Source organism: Anabrus simplex, chromosome 5 (genome assembly GCF_040414725.1).
Source record: "Anabrus simplex isolate iqAnaSimp1 chromosome 5, ASM4041472v1, whole genome shotgun sequence".
NCBI classification, from domain to species: Eukaryota; Metazoa; Arthropoda; class Insecta; order Orthoptera; family Tettigoniidae; genus Anabrus; species Anabrus simplex.
Genome location: NC_090269.1, coordinates 167,265,440 through 167,285,838, shown reverse-complemented (window position 1 = coordinate 167,285,838; position 20,399 = coordinate 167,265,440). Strand labels below are relative to the sequence as shown.

Sequence of the window (20,399 nt, the reverse complement as noted above, 5' to 3'; positions counted from 1 at the left end):
TCGCGAAAGAACCCCCTCTATCCTCTAGTAGTTTTCGGCCTCCACCTCGCCGACCCATCACACCCCGTAAATGTTACGCTTGCGGCTCGCCCGACCATCTTCGCAATAAATGTCCATTGATCAAATCTAGTAGGACTAATAATGGAGCAGGTTCATCCCAAGGCTGCTTTAAATGTGGCGAATTCTCCCATATTGCCAAGAACTGCCCTAATACTAACAGAACCCCCTCTTGCTCAACTTCGGGTGCAACTTCCAGCAACAATCAAAAGTGACTAGGGGTTTCGGCTGAGTCGGCGAACCCTTCACCTCTAGGCTCAGCCCCAAGTAATCATGCCGAAATTTCAGGGAAAAATCTGTCTTCAAATTTATCTTTTGAAGGTCCCAAAGAATGTCTTAGGATTGCGGCGGATACCCCCGCACCTGTTCCTTTTCTCAAAATTGAATTAAATAATGAACAGGTAACAGCTTTATTAGATTCAGGTAGTGTTTGTTCTATTATTTCGGCTGAATGGCACTCCAAATTGAAAACTGTTTGTAAACTTCCTGACTATTGCTCATCTTCAGTTCAATATGTTTCGGCTAATTCTTCTCCATTAGAAATTTTAGGTTTTTTATATGTCAAAATTCGGATTTCTAAATTTACTTGGAAAGTCAAATTGTTGGTGGCAGAGCACTTGTCCTGCCCCATTATATTGGGAGCAGATTTCATGTCCCACACTGGTCTAGTGCTCGATCTTCAAAGTAAGTTGTGCACATTCAAATTTGCTTCTAATTGTAAAATCCCCTTATTGAAATGTAATTCTGTATCATGTTCATCTATTTCGCCTACCCAGGATGAGATGTTGTTAGATCTTAGACATCTACCTGAGGAGCAGGCTGATAGTATTCGTAAGCTGTGTCAGTCGTTTCCAGAGGTGTTCTCAGATACTCTTGGTGTTACTGACCTTCTTGAATACAAGATTGAGGTTACGGATTCGATTCCTGTCCGTTTTCCACCTTATAGGCTATCTCCACCTAAAATGAAGGCACTGAAAGAAATCATTGATCAGATGCTGAAGGACGGCATTATTCGGCCCTCTAAGTCGGCGTATTCTTCGCCTATTTTTCTAGTCCCGAAACCCCAAGGTGGCTTCAGGCCTGTGATTGATTATAGGGCTCTCAATCGGAAGGTGGTGTTACAATCCGTGCCCCTTCCAGACCTTCACTCTTGTTTTTCTTGGTTTCGTAAAGCTAAGTTCTTCACCATCTTAGATCTTAACCAGGCGTATAATCAGATACAGTTAGCAGAGCAATCCAAACATCTTACAGCGTTTGCCACGGATTGGAATTTGTATGAATACAACCGCGTGCCTTTTGTGCTCCCCACGGGAGCAGCTGTACTCACTAGACTGCTAGACAGGGTCTTCTCCGACATCAAGTTTGAGTACTTGTACCACTATCTTGACGATATCGTCGTATTTTCGGAGAACTTCGAAGAACACCTAGATCATCTGCGAGAAGCTCTCAATCGCCTCCGTAAGGCTTGGTTAACTGCGAAGTTGTCCAAGGTTGTCTTCGCTAAGCCCTCCATGTCATTCCTAGGGCATATTGTGTCGCCCGATGGTGTTGCAGTCGATCACTCTACAACACAGGCCATCCGTGATTTCAAGCCTCCCAAGGACAACAAAGGTATTTCTAGGTTCATTGGTATGGTGAATTTCTTCAGGAAATTTATTCCAAATTTCGCCAATAGAGCGGCGCCCTTGAACTTACTTCGTAGGAAAGGCATCAAATTTGAGTGGGGACCTTCTCAATAAGCCGCTTTTGAAGATCTCAAATTAGCTCTGTGTAATGCCCCTGTTGTGGCCATGCCCGATTTCTCCAAGAAATTCATCGTCCAAACCGACGCGTCGTCGTCGGCGGTAGCTGCAGTCCTTCTTCAAGAGACTGAACTAGGGAGGCGACCCATCGCCTATGCATCTAGGACTCTATCGGCTCAAGAAGCCAAATATTCCATCTATGAGCTCGAAGGTTTGGCAGTCTTATTTGCTTTAGAAAAGTTCCGCTTCTATCTGGAACATGTCAAATTTGACTTGGAGACCAATAACCAAGCCTTAAGTTGGGTCTTAAGTAGGCCGCGTCGTACTGGTCGTATAGCCCGGTGGGCCAACCAAATATCGGCCTTCCAATTTGATGTTAGGCATATCAGAGGTTCTGAAAACGTGGTTGCTGACAGACTAAGCTGTATGTTTTCTAATGATGTAGAGATGCCTGATCTGGATGATAGTTTTTCACCTCCCGTGTCCATACTCTCTGAGGTTAATGCCATCTAAACAGATGCTCCCATGCTTTTTAGGGATATTGAGAAATATCAACGTGAAGATCCGACGCTGGCTCCGATCATGGAAACCCTTTCTTCTGGGGAACAGGTCGTCCCTTATGTATTGAGGAATGGTGTTTTATGTTGCCCGTCGTGGCATGATCAAAAAATGAAAGTCGTAGTTCCAGCGGTTCTTGTACCCATGATCTTCAAGTACTATCATGAGACCCCATTAGGGGGGCATTTAGGCATCTTTAAAACACGTGAAAATATTCGTGAAATGTTCATCTGGAAGAGTATAGACGGAGAAATAAGTGAATTGGTAAAATCTTGTAAATCATGCTGGCTTAGTAAACCTACCATGTCAACTAAGCAAGGGCTTTTGTCTTCTCATCAAGCGTCGCGACCCATGGAACGTCTCTACATCGATTACGTAGGACCCTTTCCCCAGTCAAAGGGAAACACTAACAAGTTCATTTTTGTATGTGTAGATGGTTTTACAAGATTTTCTTGGTTATTTCCGACTAAGCTGGCCACCGCTCAGTCCACCATTACTTGTTTAAATTCCATTTTTGCTTCTTTTGGTCCGTGTCAATATATTGTGTCTGATAATGCTAAAGCTTTCACATCCAATCTCTTTCGTAAATTCTGTTTTGATCTGTCCATATCTCGTGTGACTACTTCGGCTTATTATCCTCAACCAACTCTAGCTGAACGGGTCAATCATAATCTGAGGTCGGCCCTTATTGCCTATCATAACGACGATCATTTTAGGTGGGACACGTCCTTGCATTGGTTAGCTTTTGCGTTGAATTCAGCGGTTCATGAATCTCATAAGTTTACTCCAGCTTCTTTGATGTTCAAATTTGTTCCCAACACGCCGCTCTCTAACCTTTGGTCTCTTAGTGATATTCTACCTGAGACAATAGATCCAGATAATGTTAAAGATCTTTGGAAGAAGGCTAAAGCCAATCTTAAAATGTCTCATGAAAAGGTTAGGGAAAGATATGATCGTGGATGGAGACCCACCAATTTGAAAGTAGGTGACCAGGTGATGGTCAAGAATTTTGTTCCCGCGGGCAAGCTTGCCCCCAGATTTCATGGGCCGTGCATAATTGTAGATTTTCTTACGCCGGTCACGTTGTTATTAAGCAATCCAGCCACCGAGAGGATATTTAGGGTTCACCTGTCGCAGGTGAAACCTGTGTAATTTCCGCGCTAACTCAGCTGGTTTTTATTTTTGTTACATTTTGAAAGAAATTTGAAGGTTATATTTTTGGTTTCATTTTGAGGCCTTCTGCCCTTGGAATTATGTTCTTTGTTTCCTAATGTTCATTGTACAACCTCCCCCGACCAGTTAAACTGCTATCCTGTCCCTGCCACGGCCATTACCATGCTCCCGTCTCCTACTCACACACACAGTGGCTAATTTAAATGAAATAAATATTTCCACGCCGCTGGCCCCTCAGCTCCACCACAAGTACTGTGCCCGAAAATCATTATGGTCCAACAATTTCTGCCGCCGAGATCTTAATATTTCAGTGCCCCCGCAGCCGCGCGGCGCCGTGCCGCTACTGGGGTAGAGCATGGGGCCGATCTACTTCAGTGAGGTCAACCAGTGTACGGCGAGCCGGAGCCCTCCTCCCGGCCAAGGCCGATGTGCGGCTCACCTCCTGCAACTTGCCCGCGGTCTGTAAACATTCGCCGTGTGTGCGGCGTGCTTCAGCACCACTACCCCTCTCATGGTGCGGGAGAGCGGTATCTCAGGGTACTTGAGGGGTCCGAGCGGCCTCCTCTGGACACAAGCAACGGCGGCTGGTCTGGCCGTCAAACTTAATCAACATTTAATGTACTTATTCAGCTACATGTACATTCCATTTTTACTATTACTACATTTTTGGATTCAACTGCTATATTTGGTGGACTGAGAAAATTTTTTTTTCCTTTCAAGAATTAAAAGTTTTTCCTTCTGAATTCAACTACTACAAGCATAAAGACATTACATCAAAAGTTACTACAAAGAATTTTGAAACTGGATCCAACCAATTTAAGAAAACTTGTTTGTAAATCCTTCTGCAATTAATTTCTATATCAACATCATAACTTGGACCTTGTTTTAAAACAAAATTTGGTGTTCTTCTGTGTTACCCCTTGGAGGGACTTTTGGGGGGGGGGGTCTGTACCGAGCGGTACACCTCCGCGCCGCTAATTCAAACATTGCGCCAGTTGAAACTCCTCTACTGGAGGAAGCCTGAACTTTAACAACCATGTTAATTCTAAAGTTTCTCAGAAGATGTCTCTACTGTAAATTTTGAAGTGTTCTGAACTATGTCAATTTCGATTCGTGTTTGTCTGCTCCATAGCAAGAACTTTGAACATTCTCTAACAGATGTCTCTACCAAAACTGATAACGCTCTCTGGTGTAAAGGAATGAACTGTCCGGAAGAAATTTAACATTCATAAGTTTTGTTTTTGCTAAATTTTGTTGTGTGGTTTGAGAGTTGGCAATATAATCCTTTCTTTCCGCCTGTTTTGAATGTAGCCAATCAGGAATTTCTGTAATTAATTTTCCACCAATAAGGTGTTTCTTCTTCGTCTGGTGTATTAGTTTTTGCTGTTATCCAATAGAATTTTGTGGGCGGGTTGTAATCATTCATGAAACATCTCGAATTTTCTGCGAGGGTATATAAACTGCTGATTTTATGGACTCCTCGCCACTTCAGTAACATCTTTCCTAGTGTGATTATATAGCAGGGGGCGGAAAGCGCCTCTTTCTTCAGGCGGCTGTTCATCCATCAGGTAATGGCCTTTTAATAACTTCTTTGCTTGCTAGCTCAGCAGTTTAACCCTCGGGGCAGGTTCGAAACTTTTATCATGTAACCTTCCTTTAAAATGTAAAAGACACTTAGTATAAATTCCGTCTCTTTAACTACCAATCGGGATAGAGTGTGCCTAACCCTCTCGAGCTCCCTCTCATAGTGTTTTTGAGGTGACTACGTTTTCATAACCTTTTTTTTCTTCGCTTCATAATGTAATAAAGTTTTCCTATCGTGTCACCTCCGTAGTATGGGATTAGCCCTTGCATAAGCGGCCTAGTGCCAAATAGGTTTTAAAAAGGTGTATTAGGAGTGCAAGTTACGCCTCCACTCAAGTTGGTATTTTGGGGCCATGTAATTGACCTGTTTCTTTACTTAATAGGCCTCAGTAGATTGGGTATTATTACCCCTGTTCTTATGTGCCTGGAGGGCAGCTTAAAGGTGGAGTTTGGTGTGGCTTTTGAATAGGCTTGAACTTTGAGAGCGGGCTGCTCTTTCTTAAATTTGGTTTTTGTGTGCCTCTAGCAGGCTTAACTGGTAATTGGGAGCTAGTGCTCCTTGGCATGATTGGGGTTTTCTGCCCCTTTGTTGAACCTTGTTCATAAGTAAAGTTGAGCTCATTGCTCAGGGATTGTGAATCTGGGGCTCGAAGCCCAAAATCCATTAATAAACTGTAATTGTACATCCTTAACTTGTTGATATGCTACTGAGTACCTGTTATTCTTGTTATTTCTTGATCTTGAAAAGAAAATATAACCTTTGTTAAAGTTTTAAATTAACTTTAATTTCGTAAGTTGAGACCTATTCATCCCAGCACCTTCTTTCACCTCTATATACCACGGATAACACTTCTAATCGTGTCTTTTCTGAATGCAGTCCTGAGCTGAGTACATTAGTTCAAGAAGAGTGGAAGAGTTGGATGTAATGCCAAATCACTTTACTTCACAAAAGCAATGTTGGCCTGTTCGTGGATTCAAATGTTGTTTTGATCTTCATCTTCCTGCTCGTCTCCTTCTTCTGTCTTCTCTTTTTCGGCCTTTCCCACTGCTAAAAGCTCTGTAGCTGATTTGAAAACATGTTATGTCGTATGTTGTTCATTACTTCCAATAAAGTTCTTCCGCCTCACAGCGAACGTTTCTTGGTTGACACAAGTTGGATAATGCCGATGCATTTTTAAGCACTTCATTAGTTCCACCATTTGCATTATCACTCTCTCCGAACACATGCATCAGTTTGTCCAAACAATGACACTGATCATCCAGCACCAGAAATGCACAAATATTGTGCGCAGGACTACATCACTTCCTAATAGTTTCCACATTGTACAAGTAGATTTTAAATAAGTCCTTCATTTTTTGTTCCAGTTTTTGTGTTGAGGAGATTCCGCATTATACAAAAGAAAGAACATTACAACGCCGTGAGCTTCACCGAGACCACAAAAATATTCTGCAGTGGACAAGTTTCCGCTTTGTTCAAGTTCCACTTTGAGCACGTTTTACTGCATATATCTTCAATGCAATCTGCTGATGGAAACTATGAAAATATTATGAAATTTAACAATAATAGCTGGACATCAGAAGAATGAACAGAAGCACACACACAAAAAAAGAGCTGAAAACCTAACTTGTGGAGGAATTATTGAAAGTACAATTTTTATTATTATAATACAAGACATTCTGCAAATAACATACCTGTTGTGGTAAGTTACCGCATATGTGAGCTGTTCTACCTCTGGGTATTCTCTCATTATTTCCAACAATTAAAATTAGTAGTGCATACATAAATTTAAATTTTCATTTGTGGAGACAGAAACATTTTAAAAATTGACCAAATTTGGAGAACAATTTCATACGGCCTTATACAGCTGAAATAAAAACTAAGTATCATAAAGGGGAGAGAAGTTTGTTCAAATCAACTAACATACTTGCAAACTGTTTTAAACTAAATATATAATATGAGATAGTTTTAAGGGGTCTAACATCATGGTAGTCTGTTCTATTAAGAAAGATAAGGAAGCCATGCACATTAACATTATGTAAGTCTAATATTTCTTTACATTAATATTTTTGGCACTATCTAGAGTAAAATACAATGAACTACAACACTTTTAACCCATGGGATGTCAGACAGAAAATGATGCAATAATGAAATATGGAATATCTGCACATTATTATTACATTTCATTCCATTTCCCACTAAGCATGTTATAGAAAGAGAATTTTACATCAACAAAAATCATGACAGAACCAAGACCGAATGGGACATATAAAAAAACTTCCCTTTATTGTTTAAGCAATCTCTAGTTAGTTACTTCAACAATGATACACAGACTAGTTTCTAGGTCAACCATCCACACAACACACTGCTAACATAGCATTTGTGTGTTATACACAGCCAAGAAGGAAACATCATAAAATGTTGGAACAAATTACTTAGATACGTTTGAGAACAGATATTTTTTTTCTCCAACATACATATAAACCAAACTTGAAATGAAACATTGTTAAAGGTTACAGACTTCATTTGAATGAAATATTCTGCTGGTAAAGTAAGCCATATTTGAATAATATGGTTGTATCCACTTTATATGTGCAAATAAAATTTCCTACTATTTACATCACACATATAAAACATTTATTATTTTATTTAGTTATAAAAACCTGGACATTCTTTACATGTGTAATGTGAAATTTATGTCAACACATATCTTTCAGAGACTGTAGAAGGGCACTTATTAGATGACCTCTTGAAAATATACTTCCTAAATGACACTGGAAATGAAACACAGAATAAACAAAAAAACTGTAATATTTGTGTGCTTTCCATGAAGTCCTTGAATTTAAAGTTAGTGTTGCCTAAATTTAAGAGAAAAGCACACTTATCGATATATAAATAAATGCATAATATGCAACTAAGAATTTTTATCCACATCGTAGGTGAGCACATTTTCATACTTTGACTGGAATGGTTATTGCTGTATTTCTTGCTGAAAATACTGTCTCACAATTACTAGTATATCATAACATTCACTTTGCAGCTAATGAAAAGAATGCAGTGTAAAGTACATAATTTAGCTATCATATAATTACAGTGTTAATCTATATTTGAGGAAGTATATAACATGAGCATTGAAGGTTGTTGCTGCACAACACAAAAAACAATAACTACGTCACCAAGAAGAAAGCATTCTACAAACTGCTTCTCAGAAATGAACATGCAAGTGCCTACAATATCTGAAAAATATGTGTCAAGGTTTACTAACATTTTGCATAAAGCTGCATAAGTAAAGATTACATACAGGATGGTACCAATAAAAAAATGAGTTGCCACTCAATATTGAGTCCTCAGTAAAATTTAAAATTTAAAAAAAAAAAAAAAAAAGTCTAATGATAAACTCATTTCAGTTTACCTCTTCCCTTATAACTCTAGGATAGAATTTCACTTAAAATAGGTAATAACGATCTCAAATAAGTCCATTAACAATTAAACATTTCTGCTGAAAACTTGTTCTATAAGGACTACTCACAAAATAGACTTTTACAAATCAGCATGGGAAAAGAAATGTACATAGGATTTTCATTAGGCAATATTGATGTAGCTATTCACATTTTTTTGCATTCCTAATAAAAAATTTACATTGCATTGAACAACTTGCTATTATCCACAGTAAAGAAACACTGTCAGGTACTATATACAAATAACTACGTGACTGCATTCCCATATACAATCACATGATTTAAGATATCATATACAAAACCATAGAATGTGAATAACATCACACATTTAACTTCAACAGATGCTTGAAGTCCAGACACAATACCTTCCCAACGAACACTTTCCTTTATCCTCAGGCAATGGTCCTACTAATATCAGAAGGTATTTTCACTAATATCTGCTAGGCAGATAAAAAAGCTAAGTATCTTCTAGCAATCATATTCAAAATAAAATTAGAAAGAAAAAGGAGCAATTGAGGGGATTGTATACTTTAATGTTTATTAATGTGCTTTGGTGGCACCAAAAACTAAATAAGCACCTCACCATCACATTTAAGCAATGGTTCTTAATTTTAAAAAGGAATAGCCTTTCATATAAAAAAATTTAACTTTTAAATATAATTTTGTACCTGTATGATTTGCTGAATTACCCCTCACCAGCCACCAAAATGCCTGGGAGTATTTCCCCGAAAAGGTCTGAATCCACGATGTCCTCGACCAAATGGTTCATGAGGGGGACGAAATGGGAATCTGGGTGGTGGTGGAGGGGGTGGTGGTGGGGCACCAACCCCTCGTCTTGGTCCAGACCACCCAGCTCTTCCTCTCGGAGTAAAACCTCCCCGCTGCGTTGGAGGGGGTGGATGAGAAAAGTTTTTAAAGATGGGCTTTGGGCCCCTACCTCTACCTCTATCAAAACTGTTTACTCTCTCAACATGACTTTCAAATTCTGGAATATCGTCATTCATCCAAGGTTCAATAGGATTATTACCATTGTTAGCTGCTGTCCATTCTAGAGAGGTATTTGTTTGCTCCATAGAAATATCTGATTCTACTACAGTACTAGAAGTTTCTGGACCATTTGCACAACTAACAGGATTTTTAATCAAATTAGGTGGTGGGCAAGTCCATTTATTTTCTAAAAGAGGTTCCACACTACTGTTAACTTCAGTAACTTCATCTGGCCCTAATTCGGTACTAGGAACTGAATTCCAGTCTTCTTTAACAACTTCACTGTTTGATTTTTCCTCAATAGGAGAAGTGATTTCAGGTTCACTAATGATTCCTTCCTTGTTATCTGGTAGTTCTTCTCTTTCAGTGACAGCTTCCGTAACTTCACTAACATTATCTACTGGCTTAATAAGTTCTGCCATAGGTTTGATTCGCACAGAAGAATTTATTTCCTTCTGTGGAACAAGTTGTGGAGGAGCTGGTGGAGGAGTGAGCAACAATGCTGGTCTAAAATTACGAGGAGGGGGTGGTGGAGGAGGAGGAGGTAGTCTTGTTATGCCTGGACTAAACATAGGTGTTCGAGGACGAGGTGATGATTGAATTCTACCACCAATAGTTGGTATCTTCTGACAACCATAGATCCTACTTTTTGGTTTAGATGAATCTTCCTTGACTTCATTTAGAGGTGAACTAGTTAAAATTTTTGCCTGACTACTAATATTGAAGGAAATAATGGGTTTACCAACAAGATTCATATCTGTATCCATTATCTTAACAGGAGGGGGTTCTCTTTTCAACATGTCCATGTCATCCACAGACTCTAGAATTTCATCATCACTCATCTCCATGTCCACGCTCTCAACATTATCCAAATTCTCATTCAAACGTTTCCGTGGTTCTGGTCGCCTGTAGTCCATATCCTCCTCCCCCACAATCTCCTGTATATTTGTAGTTATATCTTGATCCAACATGGGAGGAACCTGGCTTCTGTAGTCCTGGTCACCACGAGGCCAAGCTAAATTGGGTGGTGTTGGAGGAGGAACAAGGGGTGCATGAGGTTCGCGCAGAGGTGAACCAGTCAAGCTAATAAGATTTCGATGGTCTACATCTTTCTTACGGTGCATAAGGGGTCGATGATCAATATCTTTCTTTATGTGATTTGTTGCAGGTATATGCATTAACATTCGATGGTCTGTGTCTTCTAGATGTTCGTCTGGAGGTAAAGGATCATCCATGATATTATTTGCAAGAGGGAGTGGCACTAGAGTACGGTGATCAACATCAGAGGCAGATGAGAGCAGTACTGACGATTCCACAACAGAGTCATCATATTCTACAGGGTCACTAAAGCCTTCTTTCTCATAAGTAGGAGGAGATTCCGGGGTGTCTAGTTCATGCAGCTGAATTTTATTTACAGGCAAAACTGGCATCCATTCACTAACTTTTTCACCAGTATCAACCTCCCACCCTGAACTAGTTGTATCACCCCAAGTTGGAAACTTTGATGGTAACTTCGTGTTCCATGCATCTTCAGTCTCTTGTGTCCGTGTATATTTGTACTGTGAAGACTCATCCAAAGGAAACAAATTGGGGGGCATTGGAGGAGGCTGTAGGGGAGTTGGTGAGCTTGCTATGGGAGGATATTCATATTCATTAGTAGAAGAGCTAAGAAGTTCTGGATTTTCACTGTATGGCAGCTGCTTCTCAAGAACTGGTGGTGTCTGTGGCTCAGGATCAGATGAGTCAAGGCTGAGACCAGGAATAGTGCTGCTGTTGCTTCTCTGAGGTATTAAGGATTTAAGGAAGTCTGTAATATTAAATCCTTCTTCAGCCTTAGTTCTAGAGTTGATTACTTCAATAGGTTTTCCCTGAAACATATGAAAGATAATACGAAATAAGTTACACACAATAGAAAGTACACATTTTTTCGAAAACATTACCGACAGACAAAGAAACAAAGGGTATAGTCCTTTCTATTCAACATTATAAGGGGAATGTAAAAGAATATAAAGCACAAAGCTGATGGTAATAACAAGTCATTTAATCCTTTCCCACAGACTATCTTTGACTCACTGTCTGGTGAAACCTAGAGTAATGATTTGCTTGTCAGGTATATTGTGGAGTACCTTCACTAAATAATTTATTCTGTAAAAATCACTTAAGACCAAATTTTGTAACAATGGAAAATACACTATAGTTATTCTAAAATGATACAATGAGACCACCTAATTACACGCAGGAAGACCCCTCCCCTGTTCAGAATGGTACATCAAAAAGCATGCATTACGGTGCATATATTAAATTGCTTGTTCTTGAAGTCAGTCTGAATTGCTGGACCTGATGGTGCTCGTATTTTCTTGGTAATGCAGAGAATGCAGGAATTCATACTGAATCTCACAATTTATTTCATTTTCAGGATCTGTCGGATGAAGATATTTAGATAGCAAATCACACTTCCTCTCGGGCATAAAAATTATAAGCAATTTTTCACTGAATGGGATTGGAAGGTAAATTGACATTAGTTGGAATATTATGTAATTAAGTAGAAGCTCATAGTCCGATACAGAATTAACTGGAGAATTAAAACTGATAATTATGTTTTGTACAAGTAGGCCTAATATTTTGAAAGGAGACAGTACCTGAACAAACATTTCCTGTTCTCTGCCGTATTTTGATTTCCCTCAGATTCATATCCTATCCTAACTGCTTCCCATACCATTTTTATTATCATACCTACAACTTCAAACTCACTATCATTGAATCTGTCAACATATTGATCTAATTTGTAACAAATATCCTCCGCACTCAACTGGTTATGAGCAGCCATGTTGCTGCAATGTGTTTACATTCAGTCAGCTGTCTGTTCTATCTAAGAAAACGTATTAAAAAACACTTTATTTTAGGATTCCGTGAATGCCAGTTGTATCTAGGGAGTGTAGGGAATTCACTGGTTCCAAAAAGTTATATGTTTAGGAGACAGATGGCAGAGGAAGTCCGTTTGAAAGTCGAGTACGCTTTACTACGCAACCCGCGGGAGACAATGTGCGACTCCAGTAAGCTTTACTACACAACCCGCGGGAAAGAGTTAAGAAAGAAGTCGAGATACCCAAAAAGCTCACACACAGTTTAATGGAATCCCCGTTCGGCCAATAGTACTCAACGGAACTTCACTGTAATTTGAAGATGAAGTCAAAAACCTAGAACTTCTTATGGACAAACATGTCAGTTGGCATGAGCATATTATAAATATATGGCAAGAAGTGTTTTATTCCTTATATACTATGGAAAAATTTGAGGGATTTATTGCCATTAAAAATATGGAAATGACTAGCACAAAGTCTTATAATGCCCATATTTGATCACTGTGATACAGTTTACAATAACCTAAGCAGATCACTTTCCAACAAACTTCAATGACCCCATAATACATGCGTTAGATTTATCCTCAATGTACCACTGTTGAATCACATCTGCCCAGCATTCTCTGAAGTTGAATGGGTACATCTGAAAGAGCAATGAAATCTTCATTTTGTCACCATCATACATCACATACTAACTCTAAATAACCCAGCATACCTTGCCTCTTAGTTTCATTACCTATCTACTTCTACAAGCCCGTAATGCGGTTGATATATGGCTCCTTGCTAAGTACACTCATTCATCGATCAGATGGCTATAGTCATTTGTTGTCTCTGCAAAGTGAACATGGAATTCCTGAATTCATGGAATTCATGGAATTACTGAAATTACTTTTAGAAACAATGCACAAATGGACATTCAAAACTACAAAGCTTGCAGTGGAATAGTTATAAATAAATCTATATACAAAATATATATAAAATAAAGAGTTTTGTCTGTACATTGCTCAGAATTTGAAAAGAATGGTATTTCTGTATCAGTCATGACCACAGTAACAAGGAAATGCACTTTTTCCTTTTCCGTGATATCTGTCTGCCTGTCTGTCTGTATTATATATGTGTGTATTTATGTATGTACATGCATCACGAGAAAACAGCTGAAGAGAATTTAATGAAAATTGGTATATTAAGTCGGGGGATGAGCCACTATAATCTAGGCTATAAATCATTTTATTCACGCTGAGTGAAATGGTAGTTTAGGGGAAGGCCTAAAATTTAATTCTGAAATATTTGTATTGTTAGTGGGCCTATCAATAAATGCTACATAACTAAAGTTAAATAGAATTAAATTTCCGATTATTAATGTCTTATACATTTTTACCGGAATTTGTACTTTTGTTGCTAAGTCCACATCAAAGCGGAGCCACGTGAAAATAGGTTAACAGGATTTAATTAAAAATCGGTATATAGAGTCAGGGAATAAGAAACTACAGTCTAAGCTATAAACATTTTTTTCACCCTGGATGAAATTGTAGTTTAGGGGAAGGTGCCTAAAATTTAATTTTTAAATACCTATGTTATTGGCCTTAAACAAAAGTAGTACACGACAAAAGTTATGGAGAATACTGTACTGGGTGGTACACCTCAACTCCGCACATTTAAAAGAAGTGCCTTAAGAAACGCTATCTTCCATACAAAACGTGAAACAACTATAGTACCGTTTTTATGAGTTTCGACTTGACAGTTAGCTGGAAGTCAGACGGTGGTGCCAAACTGCTACGAATACAAACAGCTGATTTACGATACACAACACGAACAGAAATGTAAATACTGGAATATAAGTCCATAATCAGTTGTTCTTCGTAGCAACATACATGATTCACATAAAATGAACAATAATACACAACACATTTAGGATAAGGCTACAAGATAAAAATATGTCAATGCTCGAACAGATAAAACGTGAGAAAATTAAATTAAATTTCTACTCACCATGTAGAAGATCTCGTGTTGATGTTAGATTCAGTTTCCCGTAACAAAGGAAATAATCCTACAAAGCGAATATACCACTCATTTCTGAATCACTATCAGCATTGTCATCGTCTGTTGAGGTTTCACTCTCGCTTGACCCTAAAGAGATAATAAAACCTTCAACATAATTGTCTGTGAGACTTTCTTTCTCCCAAGCTTTAATCATCTCAGATTTTGTGTGTCTCACAATGTTGCTCCAGTCCTCCACGCTTATACGGCCTACGGCTTCAAAAATAAATCTTTCAATTTCCGAAACTGTGAACAGTCAGTTATTCTCAGGTACATAATCCTTCACTTGGGCCCAAATCAGTCCTGTGGCGTTAAAACGGCAATGGTATAGTGGAAGGTGAACTACTTTATGCCCGTTCCTTCTGGCTATTTATCCACCACATAAGATCCCCCCTTCCCCATGTCATCGCGAACCGAATTATTGTTCTCCTTCAACCACTTAATCAACTCATTCTTTCTAGCCGCCATTGTTGGTGCTTTGCCAAGAATGACTCCCTAAAGTTACAAACAATTTCCCGGGCCTGGCAACTTACTGGAGTACCGCGTCCGAAGGGCTTTCTTCTCTTGGGAGCTTCATCTTTAGACTAGGCGTCGACATGACAGAATATCAAATTCACACACGGGCCTAAAATTAACCAACTGTATAACTATATAAACTAGATCACCTGTTACTATTCAAAATATAACGTGCTATACTAAAAAAATACTAAACAATACATTTATAAACTCCATACTACGAAATATAAACGAACAACAACCTAGCACAAAGACACACAAAGACCACGAAAAGAACTAAGCACAATACAACACACAGCTGATAGCACGTGGTTACAGTAAACAACAGATCGACAACACTGCTAACCAGAACTAGAATCTAACACGCTCTATTGGAGCGATGGGGTGCCTATGATTGGCTGTTGATCAATTCATTTACCCTCCGCCAAAAGGCAGCGCTCAAACGCCAAGTCGAAACTCATAATAACTGAACTTTAATGCATGAAGTTGGGACAATGACCAGCAGATGTCACCAATGAATTATTAGGTAATGTGTTATACTGAAGTAGCCTAAATTGACTGTATTTATTTGTTTTGAGTTTGTTTACTTCAAGAAGTTAGAACTTTTCTCCGCAGATGTCCTTAAAAACTGTGGTCATGCACTCTGGTGCACAGTGGAGGAACTAGTGATTTAAAGAAGTTTTGTGATATTATGTTTTCTCAACTACATTAACTTTAATTCATTTTGTTATTTCAAGGTTTGCAACACTTCTTTCTCATTCCGCCAGCTTTTGAATCTGGCCCATCAGGAATTTTCTGTAATTATTTTTCAACCAATAATAGACTTCTTGTTCCTTTTGAATTTGCCGATAAAAATGAGAGGGTGTGTCTGGATTTAGTCCAGAACACTCTCGAACCCCTCTTCCCACCCCCCCCACCTGCCAGATATATAAGCTGCGGATTTTTCAAGCTACCAGGTCTTTGATCGCCAAATTTCTGTGTGAGAGTGTGTTAAGACAGGAGTTCAACAACCCAGGTAATGGCCACCAGTTTTATATTTCTGTAGCTACCTCCGCAGACTTACACGAGGGGAAGGTTCTAATTTCTAACTATGTAACCACCCATTTTCTAAAATGTAATCCTTCTTTCGGCTGATGTAAAATTTCATGAACACTTATATTGTAAATCGGGGATAGAAAGTGCGATACCCTCAAGAGTTCCCCTTCAATTTATCTTGAGGCGACTACGATTTTGTAACTGTTTCTCCTTTCTGTAAAGCATTAAATTAACCTTCATTCTAGTCACCTTAGAAGCTTAGGATTAGCCTCTGCATCATCGGGCCGCGAGCCAAATTGGGGTTTTCTACTTAATTTTCCAGGAGTGCAAGTGTAAGCCTCCATACATTTTGTGTTCAGGCCAGTAATTTAACCTGTTCTTCTTTCCATGAAGATGCAGTAGTTTGGGTAAGAGATACCCCTGTGTAAAAATTGTAAATTATAGGTTTGGTCTAGAGGGGCCAGAAACTTGTAAGTTTTTTTTTTTTTTTTTTTGGTGTAATGTTGCCTTGAGCGGGCTGTAAGAAATTGGGAGTGCAGTCTCCTTGGTTAAAGTTGGAGAGCATGTAAGCTCTCTTCTGAGATTGCTAATTTTACTGTAATATTGAAGAGCTGTTTGAATGAGCAGTGTGCACATGTAATGCGGAGGCTCACTGTCTTAGTAGTAGCTAGAATTAGAATTTTGGCCTATTCCAAATTATAGCCCCACAATTCACTAAGTAACTCATAATTCAACTCTGAAAAGAGCCGTTTCTTAAGAAAAGCTTCGTCCTCTTCACTTTTATTAAATTTTACATTCATTTTGTTACGGGGTTACCCGAGGACCAGCAGAGGTGAAGGAAGGTGCCGGGGTGAATGGGTCTAACTACTATGTCAAAGAATTTAAACTAAAATGGAAGGTTATATTTTCGAAAAGCAACAAGTTAACACATTCTCACTTAGTGAGATAACAATGACAGTTCAGGTACAAGAGGAAAAATCCAAAATTTCGGAACATTACCACACATGGGCTACCAGCCCCTAGTTTTACAATTCTTGAGCACTCAGCTCCAATTTTCAAAAGAACACAAATTTGTTCAAAGGGCAGAAAACCCCTAATACATGGAGCACTGGCTCCAACAATGACAATCTCAGGCCTCCCAGAGGCACTTTTACAACATTTCAAAAAGAGCTACTGTGCTCTCAGTTCACAACCTACACACGGCAATACCAGCAAATTACAATTACTTGCCATCAAGGCACAACTTACAAGATTTGAACAGGGGTATCTATTACCCAACCTATTGGGCCGTAGTAGGAAAGAACAGGTTAAGTAAATGGCACGAAACACAAATTGAATGGAGGCGAGTACTTGCGCTCCTAGATATGATTTCTAAAAACCTAAGGGGAACTAGGCCGATGAAACAGGGGCTATTCCCAAACTATGGAGGTGACTCGTATAAGAATAATTTAAGACTTTACGGAAAGGTAGAAAACCAGTTACAAAACGTAGTCACCTCAAACCAATATGAAGGGGAGCTCGAGAGGATACGTCACTCTCTATCGCAGATTTTCAGTTAAAGATATTATGAAGTTTTTACATAAGCCGGCAGAAATTACATTTCTGGAAAGGTAGGTTACACAGTTAAAGTTTCGGACCTCCCCCTCGGGTTAAACCGCAGAGCTAGCAAAATATAAAGTTGTTAATAGGCCATTACCTTGCTGAAGAACTGCTGCCTGATGAAAGAGGTGACTCCCGCCTCCTGCTTCACACACACACACACACACACACACACACACACACACACACACACACACACACACACACACACACACACACACACACACTCTCTCTCTCTCTCTCTCTCTCTCTCTCTCTCTCTCTCTCTCTCTCTTAGTTAGATGTTGATCAAATGGCCAAGAGACGTGAAAATCCGCAGTTTATAAACCCTCGGGGAAAGTTCGAGACCTTTCATGAATAAACCAGCCACACCCTCTCACTTTTATTGGTTGCCATCAAAAGTGACACTCAGAATCGAGGAAGAAGCCTGTGATAGGCTGAAAATTAATTACAGAAATTCATGATTGGTTAAATTCAAAACTGGCGGAAAGAAAAGATCAATATTGCCAACCCAAAAATGAATGAACATAATTTAGTAAAAAAATAACTTATGAATACAAAATTTCTTCAAAAAGGGTTCTTCTACTTCGCACCAGGGTGCATGATCATAGTTTATTAGCAGTGACATCTGTTGAAAAAGGTCCAAACTTCTTGATGACTGGTAAACAAAACACATAGAATTTCATACAGCACATGAAACTTCACAATAAGAAAATTACGTCCAATTACTGTAGTGACATCTTCTGAGTAAAGGTTGAAGTAGGACTAGTTTCAAGTTCACGATTTCTCCAGTAGAGGAGTTCTTTTAGGTGCAAGATTTAAATGTGCGGCGTAGAGTTGTACCTCCTGGTACACATTTTATTCCAAATTATCAACGAAGAGGGAGGAAAAATTTGCCAAGTCAGATAGATTTTTCCGCGCCAGTGTAGTGAATTGAGATTTTCCGACTCATCGGGTACTCCTAGGAAACAGATTAGGAAAAGGGCATATTTTTTGCCCTGGGACTCTCCACTATTAAACCCCCTCCCAAAAAGAGACGAAGAGTGTTTATGGATCACGCCTGTCTGCAGCTTGGTCATTCCAGCTCCGGAACTTTGGACTGTTAAGATTGGCAGTGTAGTACTGTTTGTTAAAAGTAAGAAAATGTGTGTTTTTTTTATTTAATCGAGTATTTCATATGAAAGCATTGCTTTTAATTGCACCATTACTACTGATGTCATTGTAATGGCTTATGTTCATTTCAGTTCGAAAAACCACGAACACAGTTTCTCTGAGGATGTAAAAAGGTAGGTGAAAAATGAGTGCCTGCCATAATAACGAAAACTCCCCAACCTGATTGTGACTGATGGTAGGCAAGTGGGCCTACCATTACAATGAATATTCCGTAACCCAGTCTTCATATGAGAAAAGATGTTTCTAGGGTAACATTAAGAACTATGCAATTTAATATAATCTTGCTCACGTGTCACTACCTAACCTAGAATTCTGTATACAATGTAGAATTCCATAGCGAAGCTCGGGTAAATCAGCTAGTAAATAAATAAATAAATTTATTAAAAAATAAATAAATAAATAAATAAATGAAACAAAGGTGATGGAATGTTTATAAAGATATGGGACTACCACATAATATGTGTGCGTGCATATGAAAAGGGACCACATGTCGGGTATTGAGATAAAGGTACTGTCGTGTTCCATAATATGTAACTAATATCATATAGACATGATATCGTCCCCACTCTGGCAAACTAGCGAAAGTGACAAACTAGGGAATCTGTACTTCTGAAGTTTTGGTGTAGATTTTATTGGTTAAATATTGTCTACCCTCTGACAAAGTCTCACATCTGCAACTCATTCCTTATGCCTAACACATGAAACCAATCATTAAATATAAAAATTGATTTGACATGAGTAATCACAACTTCTTTCAGCTCCTCTAACCTTTTGACAATTTGCAGATTCGCTAGTTTGCCAGAGTAGGGACGATATAGGCTTTTGGGCTTACGCCGTGTCAAGAAAAATAAGGTGAAATTCTTTACATTTTAGTGGTTTGCAAATTCGTACGTTCCTCAGCACCAGATGTTTCTTTCCAGGCTTGGGTCTATGTCATACACCTGTCAATGTCATGTTATGTACAAATGTTATGTGACCCTCTTAGACTGATCACGGCTGACTTGCGCAGCGAGGGATCCAGTTTGTTGTGATGTTCTTTATTTCTAGTCGGCCGCGGACTGATTCTGATGGTTTGGGCAACTTCCGCTTTGAACGCTAGCGCTGTGCAGCATCTGGGGAGCCATCTGGTGACGAATGAACTTACCATTCACTTCTAATATAATGTCTAAAATTCAAAATCTCATTGTTTAAGAAAACTTTCTCGTGGACAGTTGAGATTTTCTTCTGATGACACAGAGCACAGTTCTCTGTGAAATGTAAAGAATTTCACCTTAGTTTTCTTCACACGGCATAAGCCCAAAAGCCTATATCATGTCTATAAGTACAGGCCGTGAAAGCGTCAATGGCAATATCATCATATAATTGAATTGAATGCCTCCGAAAGAAAATAAGGCCTTAAATTAGCATGTAATGTTACAACATAAGACTAAATAACTTTTCAGTAGAGCTGTTTAAAAATTTGGTTACTTTGTGACACAAATAACTACTAAACTATTTGGAAGTTACGCTGGGGTTTACATTTTCATGTTCACTGGAATTCTGACATAGAATGTTTTTAACAAAAATTGCCAACAGATATTATTTACGGTTTAATTTTTTCGTGGAGAACTATCTACTGATG

The 20,399-nt window shown here is 38.8% G+C and overlaps 1 protein-coding gene across 3 annotated transcripts in view; it reads right to left on the bottom strand.

Annotated features, from left to right (window-relative positions):
* Positions 1-20,399, bottom strand: part of LOC136873871 (uncharacterized) — a 615,800-nt gene that overhangs the window by 92,938 nt on the left and 502,463 nt on the right. For 2 of the 3 annotated variants that reach the window (XM_067147177.2, XM_067147176.2), the window contains exon 9: positions 9,239-11,425. In XM_067147177.2, coding sequence (XP_067003278.2) covers positions 9,263-11,425 — 2,163 coding nt within the window. In that variant the 3' untranslated portion in view covers positions 9,239-9,262. Of the gene's footprint in view, positions 1-6,657; positions 11,426-20,399 lie in introns of those variants that run through there. The other variant, XM_067147175.2, reaches the window with a different exon arrangement.